This window comes from Macrobrachium rosenbergii, chromosome 57 (assembly GCF_040412425.1).
Source record: "Macrobrachium rosenbergii isolate ZJJX-2024 chromosome 57, ASM4041242v1, whole genome shotgun sequence".
Lineage (NCBI taxonomy): Eukaryota > Metazoa > Arthropoda > Malacostraca > Decapoda > Palaemonidae > Macrobrachium > Macrobrachium rosenbergii.
The window spans coordinates 16,196,973-16,211,363 of record NC_089797.1 but is presented as its reverse complement, the minus strand read 5'-3'; the positions used below and the strand labels follow the sequence as shown (position 1 = coordinate 16,211,363).

The window sequence follows — 14,391 nt, the reverse complement described above, 5'->3', positions numbered from 1 at the left end:
ACCCCTGCACTTCTCTCTTCGGAGAGCAGGAGGGGGGTGAGTAGTGCCTGCATGCTCTCTATTCACTTTCTCTTGCTGGGCTGTGCTGGTAGCGGGATCCGGGTCCATAGACCGGGGACCCTTACTGGTGTGTCGGGGTCAGCAGGACCTCCCGCAGTGGTTACTCCTGTGTGCTCGGCAACAGCAGTAGTACTCGGGATACTGTTAGTGAGAGACCTGGTAGCCTCCTCTGTGGGGGAAGGCTGACTACTAGAAGCCCTAAAGAACTTATGGATAGGCGTGGCAACCTCCTTCTTCCTCCCCTTGCTAGCTTTGGAAGAAGGAGGGGAAGAGGTGACAGCACTTAATGAGTAAGATGACAACCTCCTATTCCTCTTCTCTAACTTCTTCCAGCTGAAGCTGGTCTTCGACAGCAGGGTGTGGAGGAAGGCATCACCAAGGGAAGATGAAGTAGATGGTAACACCTGTGAGCACACAACTGAAGGAATGTGTGGTGTCACAATAGTCGTAGCGGTGGCCCTCGAGCTGGTGGATACCGTAACCGCAGAAGTTGTCACAGTTACAGAAGAAGCAGTAACAGGAAGGCCTTTTGATGCCTTTAAGTTATCAATTAAACCAGAAACACTTGGCTCTCCTAGGAGGGATAGGGAGGACCACAACTCCCTCAACCCCTCAGGCTCCACAACATCTAGAACAAAAGTTGGGTTAGGAGAGGCCATCTCTCTTTGTCACGAGAAGGAGCGTCCCCCGAGGACAACTCATCTGAGCGAAAAGAAGCTGCCAGAGAGAAACCAGGGTGGTCATCTTCCCCCCTTAGTGGCTCTCTACTGACAAAGAAGCAGGAGTCGGCAAAAGGGAAACCGCTCCCTTGAGGGTGGTAACAGTGTCACCGGCGGAGTATTGCACACAGATAACGCCGGAGAAACCTTTTTCTCTCACTTCTTTTTCCCCGCGAACTTCACCCACTGCTCAGATGGCCAGACCCGGCACTTGGAACATGAGCTAGACTGGTAGCAATCATGTCTAGGGCATGAAACACAAAGGATATGAGGGTCAAACTCATAAGAGGAGAGGAATCGATTGCAGGGTCTGTCCCTTCCTGGGCAGCAACTAAGATTTACAGGTTTCCTCTCCACAGGCAGTTGTAAATTAGGGGTTTGCATTATGAAATAATATAGCAAACTATACAATCAACATATATTTCAGACAACAACAAAGAAGGAAAGCAAACGGAAGTCAGGCTGCGAGCACACGATGGTGGCCAAAAGCAAAGGGGAGTGCAGAAGTGGGCTGGGTTTCCCCCCTACCGTTGGTAGTTAACGACCTTGTTTGAAAGTTAAACGGCCATTCCAGCTCTTGTCTGCAAGATAAATCCTATGTAAAGACTAAAGGTTTGTATATGTGTAGGAACAACTAAGTTCCTCATATCTACCTGTTCTTTAATTGGCTCATCATATACTAGATTCTCCCACAGGTCTTCAAATTCAAGCGCTGGCAACATCCAATGGGTAGCAGCAGGGATCTCTTCCTCACTTTCTTCTAGTTCCTCAATACCAGGACCACAGTGTTCTAGCTTATATACATAATATTCTATTTCCACGGAAGATGTCTCCACATGCTGAAAGAAAACAAAATTTTCCTATTCTTTAATATTATCACAACACAAAATACATATATACATCAACACAAGTCAAATACAAGCCAGATTCAAAAATTTATGTCTAATAGAATGAAAAATCAAGGAAACAATACCAACCCTTCAGAGGCAAGTCATTTAGAAATGATGCCTCTGGAAAGGGGGCTATATTATCACACAAATATAACATCCTATAAAATTGCAAGCAAACAGAAACTTAACAGGACATCTGAAACAGGGAGTGAGGAATTGCTAGAATGAAACAAATGATAAACTGACACAGTTCAGAAACACACTTTTGAATGCAGTAAACTTATTTATGATTGTATCAAATGACCCAACTTATATGTTATTTTACATAAACTTTATTTGTAGGAGCAAACAAGCATGATTAGTTTGTTTCATTCACCAATCATTTACTAGAAATGTAAGTAAAATATTAAAATACAAGTTAAATTGCGTTAGAGTAGTAATGCATTGCCTCTTTGCTTGAACTTCTGAAGTTCAAATTGCACAACAATCTCTGGGAGGCTGTTCCACAGTCCAACGGTATGAGGAATATAGGACCTCTGGAACTCAGAAGTTCGACAGCGAGACATTTTTGCCTATTGGTGCTGGTGTTCAGCGAATTGGGTTGTTCTTGCCATGAAAAGGGGATCAGAGATTAATTGTGAATGTGAAAGATCTCTGTTAAAATACTACTTATGAAAAATGAACAAACAAAGGACCATCCATCAATGGTCCAAGTCATAACTGTTAATGTTAGGAAACACACATCTACCACCATAAACTACTCTATCTAAAAGAGATAAATCTCTAGAAGAAGCAGACATTCACACCAGAGAACAGTATTCTAGAAAAGGAAGGAAAAATGACCTAAAACAGGTTGAATTGACTTTATCACTTATAAATACTTAAGGCCTTACAAACAATACCTAACTTTTGTGCAACATTTGCTGAAACTTTCATTAGACTAGAATGATTAAAGCTTCAGACTCATTCAGCAAAGTCCCATCCACCTGAAGGGGATGATGGGGTGGAAAATCTGTCCAAGATCGGCTAACCTATAGTGTTTTCGTTTTACTGCAGTTGAACCTCATACCCCACCAACTACACCATTCACTGATCTGGTCCATGTCCCCACTGAGGCTCAGGGCCACTTTATTTCCCATTAATTGAGACTTTACTACACCCACGAGTGTTTGCATCATTGGCATACTGAACAATCTTGTTTTCCAGGCCAACCATATCACTTGTATATACTAAAAATAACAGTGGACCAAGACCACTACCCTGTGGAACTCCAGACACAATAGATCTTGGTTCACCAAAGATCCCATCAACAGCAACTCGCTGCTATCTACTTGTAAGGAAGTCTTGAAGTAATCCTAAAATATATCAACCCACTTAAAGATTCTGAGGTTTATAAGTATGTTCCTTGTGATTTACTAAATCGAAAGCAGCACTAAAATCTAGTTGAATTACTCTGCACTCATAACCCTTATCAAAGTTCTGTTGCAAATGGTATGCCAAGTCTTAAAGAGCATTGCAGGTACCTAACTGCTTCCTACATGTATATTGACTATCAGCTAACAATCCTTTTGATTCCACATACTTATATAGTGGCTTAAAAATAAGAGCACAGGGAGAATAGAAATTGGCCTGTAGTCCGCAGATATGCCACTCTTTGGAACAGGCACTGTATTACTAAGCTTGCGCTCATCCACAAAGATACTATGTTGACATAAAAATCTATAAAATCTACTAATCTTGGGAGACAACACACTAGAAACTTTAAAAAAAAAAACAAGGGGAAGAAGCCATCAGGATCTTCTCCATCCCAGCTATCAAGATTGTCCAGAATTTTCTTAACATCCCTAGAGAGAAATGCAAATTTTGTAAGAGGAGGTTCAGGATGACAAGTACCATAGAGGAGGACATCCTCAGCTGACAGCTTAGCTTCTCATCTAGGGCCAGCAACCAATCTACCATCATCTGCGGAATGGAAGACAAGCCTGATCCAAAGATAGCTGATGCCAATTTGGTGCACCACAGATGAGGCCAAGTAATTTCTTCAAGTTTCCTCTTCAAGGAATTACCGTAATTTCTCTCAGCTGTGTGGCAAGTTCTATTTCCAGCACTGACTTGACAATAGCTGGAACATCTGTGAATGTGAGGTATAATCTATTACCAGAAATGTGCGTGGGTTCCTCAATTAGCTGGACAAAATCAGAGGATACTCAGAGTTCTCAAGAACAGACAGCCAAGTTGATCTGTGGAATTTGGTATTTGGTTACTCGCTGTGCTTTGCATTACAGTCTCCACAAATAATGAATGGAGCTCTTGAATCCTGTGACTGAGCCATACTAATCCTTGCCAAGAGACAATCATGTATATATAGAATCATCGATATTTGGGTTGTGATAAACAGCAAATACATAAACAATGTTGAACTTACTGAAAATTTTAAAACAAAGAACTTTATGACTACACTTCAAAATATTTATGACCATAAATAGGTCGTCTGGACTTAGTGTATACTGTAGAGCCATACCTTGCGCATGTGGGATGTCACAACAATAAATAAAGTCAGAGCCATCAAACCCCAAGATTAAAAACTCAACCTTTGACTTGTTACTGTTTTCAAGTCTAAGATAAAAAATCAAGAAAATTTGACCTTGAGCCCCAAATATTTGAGTAAAATACTTAATAAATTTTCTTACTGTAATGAGTAACAGGCCTAGGGTTCACCTCAGTGTCTCCCAAAAGAATTACAATTAGCAACATAAAATCAGTAGCAAAGCTAATAAATACCTATAACAACAGTAACATTCTAAAAATCAACAGAACAGTAAACAACAATACCATCAACAACAAATAATCGACCCCCGGTATTTGCGGGGGATGTGTACCACAACCCCCACGGATAGCTAAAATCTGCAAATACTTGACACCCCTCTAAAAACACATATAACTGCCTATTCTGATAGTTCAAACACCAAAAAACCCTCTAAAAACACTCATATCTGAGTATTTTAATAGTTTTATTATAAAAAATACATTTAGTCATGAAAATATGAAAATATGGTAATTAGTGAATATTTTTCTATGAAAACCCTGAATAGGTGAATTTTCCGCAAATAATGTGTATATACTTTCCACACACAAATCAGCGAATAGGTGAAGCCGTGAATCCGGAACCAAGGATAGGCTGGGGTCCACTGTATTTATATTATTTACAAAAATTCTGTTGAAAGTGTAAATAAAAGTGACCATATGTCATTGAAAAAAGCCCCGGAAGCAACCGATTGACAAAGTGGGGCCAGAACACCTTGAAAGGGAAATATAGGAAACCCACCAGGTCTGTCACAATAACTGGGGGAGGACAGCCAGGATGGATTTAGAAATTATAAAGTGCTCAGAAGGAAAAGATCAGGTAAAGACGAAGGCACTTTCCTGATAATCCACATAGCAACTTTTGGTTTCTCATCAGCCTGTCATGCACACTGTTCAAAAAAACAGGCAAGTTAACAAAACAGAGGATAAATGCTTGATTGTACCCTCAAGAAAGGGAAAGGTAAGTCTAAATAGCGTAAGCAACATTTATTATACTTACTCAAGCTCAAATAATTGAATATTGCAAAGAAAATATCAAAACCAAAAGAGAGAAAAGAAGCAAACTTTGGCTGAAATGATGAAAAAAGACAAAAATAGTTTTTAAAAAGTTTTGAGCAGCACAAGTCACTGGGAACAAAGTCCGAATGTCTGTCCAATGAGGCAGGTACACTTGGATCAACTATCTGCTGGTATTCTAACAGCTGATGTCCAGATGTGCAGATGACCTAGCAGGATTCATCTTCTGGAGTGTGTCCGGAAAAGTAGCTGACCTTACTCAATAGCAAAGTGATGCATTTAGTTAAAATTAATAAAAATTTATTTGACTTTATTCAATAGCAAAGTGGTGCATTTAGTTAAAATTAACAGAAATTTATCTGACCTTATTCAATAGCCAAGTTATGCATTTATAGCTAAAATTAACAGAAATTTATTTGACCTTATTCAATAGCAAAGTGATGCATTTAGACAGATAAAATATACAATTTAGGATGAAGGCCAAGTGTCAGGACCTATAAGGTCATTCAGAGCTGAAAGGAAAATTGAGAGTAAGAGGTTTAAAAGTTGTAACAGGAGGAAAACCTCACAGTTGCACTGTGAAACAATGTTAGCAGAGGGTGGAAAGTAAGATGGAAGAATATGAATGGTGGTACAGTAAGAGGAATGAAAGGGGTTGCAGCTAGGGGTCAAAGTGATGCTGAAAATGACATTTTTATAATAAAATAAAGTGTTATATATATATATTTACCCAGTAATTACATCGCTATAGTTTCTACTTGCACGGCAGCTTGAATTTCGAAATTCGCAGTAACACTTCTGTTTGAGTAGGTGACTAGACCCTGCCCACTTTCTGGGGAAGAAGAGGAACAACTTAGCACATGGCTTCAATTTGTTTGTGCTGAAATGTCCAAGTGAGGGGAGGCGAGAGGGCTCCACTCGTAATTACTGGGTAAGTATATAAAAAACTTTATTTTATCATAAAAGTAAGTATACCTTAGTTTAACCAGACCACTGAGCTGATTAATAGCTCTCCTAGGGCTGGCCCAAAGGATTAGACTTATTTTGCGTGGCTAAGAACCAATTGGTTACCTAGCAACGTGACCTACAGCTTATTGTGGAATCCGAACCACACAATACCGAGAAATGAATTTCTATCACCAGAAATAAACTCCTCTAATTCTTCATTGGCGGGCGGAGAATCGAACGCAGGCTCAGCAAAGTGCTAGCCGAGAACGATATCGACCCGCCAACGAGGAACTTATTTTATCACAAAAATGATATTTTTATAATAAAATAAAGTTTTATTTATACTTACCAAGTAATTACATAGCTATTAGTTTCATTTATTCGCAGCAGTTTAAATTCATATTTTCGAGATAGCGACACCGATGTTCTATGTAGGTGACTAGTCTTGACCCCTAGCGAGAGAGTTAGGAATGACTTGGCAGATAATCCTGTCTGTTTATGCTTATGTCCATCAGAGGGGAGGAGGGGGGCCCCGATCATGATATTACTTGGTATGTATATATAAAACTTTATTATAAAAAATGTAATTTTTATATAAGCAACTTACCAAGTAATTACATAGCTGAACCCCACATTGACGGGAGGTGGGATACAAGGACATATTCTACTCTAAAACATTAAGTCATGTAATGAATTAGAAATAGAAAAGTTGCTAGCACTGAAAACAATGCTTGTCGTTCCTTGTTAGTAAAGAGAGCCTGCAGTATAAACTGCCTCTGGTTGGTGCTCAATTTAACCTGTAGTGGCACAGCAGTAAAGCCAAGGGTCGCCTCTACTAAAGAGGGAGCTTTGTAGTGGAGGAGTACTTCGATCGCTACCAAAGCATCAGTGGAAGTTATGTGGTCAAGGAATTATCCAATGGCTAGCAGAACTTTCAAGGTGCCCTTGTCCTGGGTCAGTACTGTTATAAAAACAACCAGATTGAAGTAAAACCACAACCCATCCACTAAGAGTGCCAGGTGCTCCAGGTACATTGTAACCCACCCCCAACCCCCGCCTCCCCAAAATTCGACACTTCACGACAAGTGAAGAGGCAGGAGAAAATCCTATGCTTTCTTCCAAGATACCATACCAGTAACTAAAAATTGCAAGGTACTGCCAAAATTTTAAACAGTGTTTAAACTCCCTCAAAATTATGAGAAACAAATAACGATCAGACTACCAGTAGGTTGATTGTCGAATGGACGTAAGGGATATATAGTGTTTGAAAGCTGATGAGATAAGAGGCTGTTCGGATATCTTTAGCTTTCACTAGAAGGAGAAAAATGCTTCTCCTAAATCTGAGGATGTCTCATAAGATAAAGTCCATTAGGATAAAGGGCAAGATGTTCTAACCAGAGAATGAGACGAGCTCTTGCCCTAACACCTGGGTTACAGATGACCTGGGACTTCCAGCTTTTTAGGTAATACCATACCACCCAGCACGGCAGAGAGCTCTTTATTCCTACTCAGAGCCAGTGAGCACTTCTGGCTTTCAGAGAATGAGCTGGAGCCAGGTTGCAGTTGCTGCCTGAAGTTCTAATCAGAGGAAGAAAATAGTTCTTGCTATTACACCACAGAAAACTAGGACTAAGCTCAGCAGAATAAGGAATTCACTTGCACAAGTCATTTTCAGACAGCACCACTGGCCAGAAATCTGACTAAAGAAACCTGGGTTAAGAAACAACACAGAGGTGTCTGACTGTGTTTCCCTGTCCTGGTGAAGGTTACTGTCATGAGCCTCCGAGCCCCTTTTCTTCAAAGATAATGAAGTCAGTCAAAGTGTACAGACTGAAGTAATGCCCAGACAAAAGGGGAAGTCAAATGCAGGAAGAGCTAGTGCTTGGGAGGTCGAAACAAAGATTTCTGATTGGGAAGCCCTGCCCCAAAAGGCGGAACTAAAAAACTCTCTGGGGTTTGGACGGGATCTGGAAGAGTGCTCCCTGCATATACAAGATCCTGTCCAATTGCCCTGGAGAATGGGTGAAAGAACTATCTGGATCGTCTCCCTCTTGACCTTCATCTACTGTCTAAGTGAAAGAAATGAAAAACTGTGGTCATGCAACCCACCGTGAGGAGCAGAGTTCAAGAAAAAATGTTGAGCGCTCTAAAACCAGTGTCGGAACGGTACCATTTGGGAGTGATAGCCCGTTGCAAATGTGTGAATCTCACAGTAGAAGAGAGCACCAGAGATCTCCTTCTAGAGAATATAAAACAAGAGTGGAAAAAACTCTTCTAAGTCCGTACATGACAGGGTACAGAAACAATCCAAGGCGCCAAGCCTCTGGCACTGGGTGCTCTGGCACTGGACACTCGGACACTAGACTTTCGGTGGATGGTGTAACAGGCCCAACAAATTACTAAGTTGGTGCTGAATGGTCTCCCGAAGCAAAGGAGTAGATGAAACCGACGTAGAAATGTGAAGAGGTAGTGTCCGTAGTTCCGAGTGTGGTGTCAGATAACTGATAGCTAGCTCAAAACGGACAGGAGTACAAGTGGACATAGGACACTGGTGGACGCGCAAACGTGAGTTCGGACACTGTGCACTGACACATATGGACTCTCGGAACTGGGCTCTCGGAGTTTGACAGGGACCTTCTGTCTAGGAGCACCAAGGGACGAGTAGTCACCTCCTCCACTGCTCTACACTTCACTATACTGTAACAAGGTTAACATCTGTTAACCAAAACACAAGACTGGCAAAGGTATGGAAAGGGAAGCAAGGGAGCCTGGTGTGGGAGCATGTGGTAAGACGGCTAGTAGCAGAGAATTGGCACCAGGGCACTAGCGCTGGTGCCGAGCGCAATAGAGAGAGGGTGCTGGGGGTAAAGCTGGTGCCCATATCAGTGCCAGCAAGGTTTGTAGCGTGAACTGGTTCTCAGCTGCCAAGAACGTCAACTCGTAGCCGCCAACAAAAACACCCAATTCTCTCCTTACTACTTTCTGCCTAACACTTGAGTTCTGCAAAGGAAGGTGAAACGGTTATGTCAAAAATTTATTTACTGGAGGCTTCCAGGAAGCATAGGTCCGGTAAATAAATCATAATTACAAAAGTTACAGGCTTAATGAAATGGCAAAATACCCAAGAACTACTTTCAAGATCTGTGGCTTGCGCAAAACATATGGCCAATAAACAAATCATAAATTGCCAAAGTATGGCCTAATGAAAGATAGTAATGCAATGTCATAACATCTGAAAATTACTTTAAAGCAAAAACATCATCAGCATCTTGCCAGCAGCCTATGGTCAGTAAACAGTTCATGAATTGCAAAGCGAATGCCTAATCAAAAAGCGCAACATACACCAATTACTTTATAATGGAATGCTCTAACATCTGAGAATTACTTTTAAGGCAAAACTATTATCTACAGCTCGCTAGTATATTAAGGCCGTGAAACAATTCATAAATTGCAAAGGTTATGGCCTAATGGAAAGCCTGACATACACCAATTATCTTATAATACTGTCTAGACCAATTACTTTATAATGGAGTGTCATAAAACTTGAGAATTACTTTTAAAAACAAAACTATTATCGGTGGCTCGCTAGTAGTTTATGGCCGGAAAACAATCCATAAATTGCCAAAGTTATGGCCTAATGAAAATGCATAACATACAATTTATTTTAATAATGGAATGTCATATCATCCGAGAATTATTTTTAATACAAAACTATTATTGACGCTGTCAGAAGCCCAACCGGTAAACAGACCATCAAAGCAAATGGCTTAGTTTACCAGTGGCTCAATGATGACTGAATCAATGTAAAACAAAATAAGAAAAAACTCATCCTGAAAGATTTCAGCTTGAAGGCTACAATATACGCGTTCTGATGGTTGATTTAAAGAATCCTCCATCGGAATCCGGTAAAATAACCGGAAAATAATAAAAAACGCTACCCCATGGATGGCAGGAAACGAATGAAAATTGTCTGCTAGGTCATTCCAATACTCCTTTAGTGGGACAGGCTGATCACCTACACAAACTATATTGAAGTGCTACCTGCAAAATTCTGAATGTAAGCTGCCGTTAAAGTGGAAACTATAGCTATGTAATTACTTGGTAAGTTACTTACATAAAACATAACTTTCGCCATGGCAAAGGCTGACCTGCGAGCTGAGTCTGTAAGTCCTGAGAAGTCGCCCTGAGAGGAGTCAGCTGCTCCCAGGGAAGGAGCTTCCCAGTGGCATAAGACTGGTATCTCATTCAAGAGACGAGAAGGCAGAATACAAAAAGGGGCCTTCCCTTGATCCCTCTTTTCTGAAAGCCAAACAAACATCAACTTTGTCCACAGCTTTCCTCAAGTCATGAAGAGAGGACCAATTTCGGGAGTCTGGAGGAAACGATGGGGTTACTCAACATAAACATTGACTACGGAGCCGCAGGAGTCGCTGGAGAAAAGAAGTCTGGGAAGGATGGTAGTAAATATCTAAAAGGTCAGCACAGGCTGAGAGAGTCGACTGCTGGCCTAAATCCTCCTCTTCAGAGGACATCTGTGGTACTGAAGGGTCTGGGGGGATCTTCGCCAACGACAGAGGCTTCTTGCAGAGACCCAAAATACTACTGATGCTGGATGGTAGCCAGAGAAGGATCTAGCTCTTCCTCCATGAGAGGGTTAGTCTTAGACGTGAGGCCTATAAGGGGGAGAACTGGAATTGGCGTTGGGCGCCGAGAAATGCACAGGGGCTGGGCACTCACTCAGTATAAGGGCACTTGGGCACTCTGCAGAAAAATGCTGGCTCTCCCTGGAGGCAGACGCTTGGAAGGCGATGAAGAACGCCTGTGAGGCGTCGGAGAACGCTTGGAAGCCAAAACCTGGTGGCCAGAAGGAAGATCTGATGAAAAGAGCTCTGGGCTGTCCTAAAAACTGCAAGATGGTCTGGGTCTCTGAGAAGGTTCTCTACACCTTTTGATGGGGAGCAGAGACGTCTGATCCAATACTATGAGCACCTCTTCCACGGACGAGACGCCTTAGAGAAGTGCCACTGGCGCCTCTTGTCCAGACTGGGCGTTCTGGGACTAGAGGATAGGCGATGAACATCTGAGATGCCTTTCCAAAGGCTCTCTGTCGTTGTCTGGGATGCCACAGGCTCGACCAAGGGGGGGTGACTACCCATGGGCACACCCCACCAACCTCCTTTGGGCCCCCAGTATACCTCCTCCCAGGATTAGGGGAGTCTGGCAGTGACCTTTGCCTAGGAGAGTTGGCGGGATGGGTAGCCACCTCCTCCACTGACACTTTTTTCATTCATTTTTTCCAAAAGGAAACACACTGATTCCCCTAATTGGAATACTGTATTCACCACAAGACCAAACTTTTGGTCAATCCTGGTCTCGAGATTGGCAATGTGATCGGGTTTGGAAGCACGGGAGCTAGGAGAGGGTTGTACATGAGGACTGGACACAAGAGATACATTGGATACAGGTGATGAAACAATAGGTAAATCACACTTACGAACTATCCTGCCTAATCAAGGATTTACTCTTGGCTCTAGAAGCCGCTTTATGCTTCCTATCTCTCTCTAGTTTTGCAAGGTGAGAAGCTGAAGTCTTCCAAATCTTTTCATCCAAATCTATGCATTTGCTACCAGTGAGATTGATATTGCATACCTGTCCTCTGCAAGAAGTGCAAATAGGGTGAGAGTCACAAGACACTTTCGCTAACCTGCAATACTGAAAACTAGAATAGCTAGAGTCAGACATCGTCAAAAATCAAGTCAAGTTACAAATACTCAGTGAGAACATCAAGTCTAAGAAAAACAACACAGTCGGTAATTCTCATTAGAGGATAACCGATCAACACCAACATCTAATGATCGGCAATTCCCGCTGGAGAAAAAGCCGGTCCACTCAAAGTCTCACTCGTTTGGTCTAAGTCTAGAAAAGTCAAATCTAAGTTCAGAATCAAATTCTAAATAATCAACTTACCAAAGGAAACCATAAGCAAAATACTTCACCAAAATGGGAAGATAACAAGCAAAATCCGAAAACCAAGCTGTGCTCCTACAACCGTGTGTAGCCATAGAATGGCAGAAACAAACTGAAGCCCTTTGCCAAGTTGTTCCTCTTCTTCCCCAAAAAGTGGGTGGGGTCTAGTCACCTACTCAAACAAAATAAGTGTTATATAACGTGAATTTCGAAATTCAAGCTGCCATGTGAGTAGAAACTATAGCGATGTAATTACAGTACTGGGTAAGTTACATATATAAAAAGAACCTTAAGTAATGCCTACAGTGCACTGCGTGAGGTGCATTGACAGCGCTACCCCCTATGGGGATCTGATGCATTTATGGCTAAAATAAACAAATTTATTTGATCTTATTCAATAGCAAAGTGATGCATTTATGGCTAAAATAAACAGAAATTTATTTGACCTTATTCAATAGCAAAATGATGCATGTATGGTTAAAATAAACAGAAATTTACATCACCTTAATTTCCGAAGTGGCATCAACTTCACAGATCTTTACATGAACAATTTGTTCAGCTACCTGGGTCTTCAATTTATCTTTTGGAAGGAAACTCTCAGTTCTAAGTGTTGGCATACTGTCTATTACTTTCTTTACCTCATCAATTATGGATATTTTATCTTGAGCACTGAAAAAGTCATTAAAACATTGTATTAATTCAACACAATCAAATAATAAATGAGAAATCATCTTATAACCATATGCAAAGGGAGCCAGTCATAAAGAGTGTCAGCCTGACTAAATACAATACTGCATATCATTTTCCTCATCTCCACAGAATCTGCACAACAGAAAAAACCAGTGGAATAATTAAAATAAAATATTTTGTATAATACAAGAGAACATATCTTTGTGTACATCAGATTAAGAGAACAGTAACAATGCAACTCCTAAGTTTCAAAAAAAAAAAAAAAAAAAAAAAATTTTCATTGATTCACATGTACAGTACTGTAATTTCACTAATGCCATTACTTTATCCAGCACTAAGAACTTCAATCTTTGACTGAACTGTCTTGTTAAACTGTTTAATAACAGTATATGTACCTCAGTTAATTACCACTTACAATGAATGAACTATAGATATCATTAGCCATGAAAGCAGATAATTTTATGACAAGAAAAACAGGCTGAGAACTTGACTAGCAACACCAGTGGCCACACATGGAAAAAAAAAAAAGATAAAAGGAAAAATGAAGCATAATTCATGAAAACTTATGCTCTGGATTCAGGAATTTAAAGGGGACCTGATTTTAGAACCAAGTTTTGATGTACAAAGCTTTTCTTCCTTAAACTGAGCCAAGCAGGAGCAGAAATGGCACAACATACATGCAGAAATTGTTATCATGGACACGCAATGCACCTGCTGGAACCTGCTGATATCCTCATACAAGCCTCAGTAAATATTCATGTACACAAGAGGAAAATGCTGTAATGAAATTTAGGGATTCCTCTAATGCTGCAGGATGTTTAAGTTCTTGTTCCAGCACCACTGCATTATTTCACTGCATTTTGTTGAAATATTAAACAATGATATTGTAATCAACATGGATACATTTGTGTGACTATGTACCGTACATCTTGTTTTTATGGTACATCTGTTTGTTTTCCTTGTCATTAAACCTATATTGAACTGGTGTGTTCTTTGTGAAAAATCCCTGACAGTTGAGGAATGACATCTGTACAGTACATTACAAATTTCTCATACATTTGTTATCACCCTACTACAGAGTATCGTGGCTTTTATTGTTCTGTATTCTATCCCCTGGGCCTCCTAAGTAGTAGACCTTCAGTTTTATGCAGAAAAAATAGAAGCAGCCATGTTTAATAATGATATCAGATGGAGAAGCAACTCCGATACACACCTGAACTACAGAGTGCATATCCATACATGAAATCCAAAAGTGTAAAGGCTATCACATACAACTTAGGGAGCTGAAAGATCAACTCTGATACCACATTAAGTAAATGATCAATTCCTTTTAGACTACGGACGCCAAATACGTGGCTCAACATCAGACTCATTGTTGAAAATTGAACCAATTTACAATGAAGGAATCAGAATTGGCACTGGGTTATTCATGTCCTCTCCAAATAATTCTGTACAAGCTCCACACGGAGATATTGTTTATCAATATTTTTTTTTACTGAACAATATAGAAAAGGGTG

The 14,391-nt window shown here is 40.7% G+C and overlaps 1 protein-coding gene across 1 annotated transcript in view; it reads right to left on the bottom strand.

The window, feature by feature from the left end:
* The window catches only part of pch2 (pachytene checkpoint 2 protein), a 61,820-nt gene that overhangs the window by 44,774 nt on the left and 2,655 nt on the right, over positions 1–14,391 (bottom strand). The window contains exons 2-3 of the mRNA XM_067101463.1: positions 12,688–12,853; positions 1,433–1,618 (exon numbers count right to left, since the gene is read on the bottom strand). Of these exons, the coding sequence (XP_066957564.1) occupies positions 1,433–1,618; positions 12,688–12,853 (352 nt within the window). The remainder of the gene's footprint in view (positions 1–1,432; positions 1,619–12,687; positions 12,854–14,391) is intronic.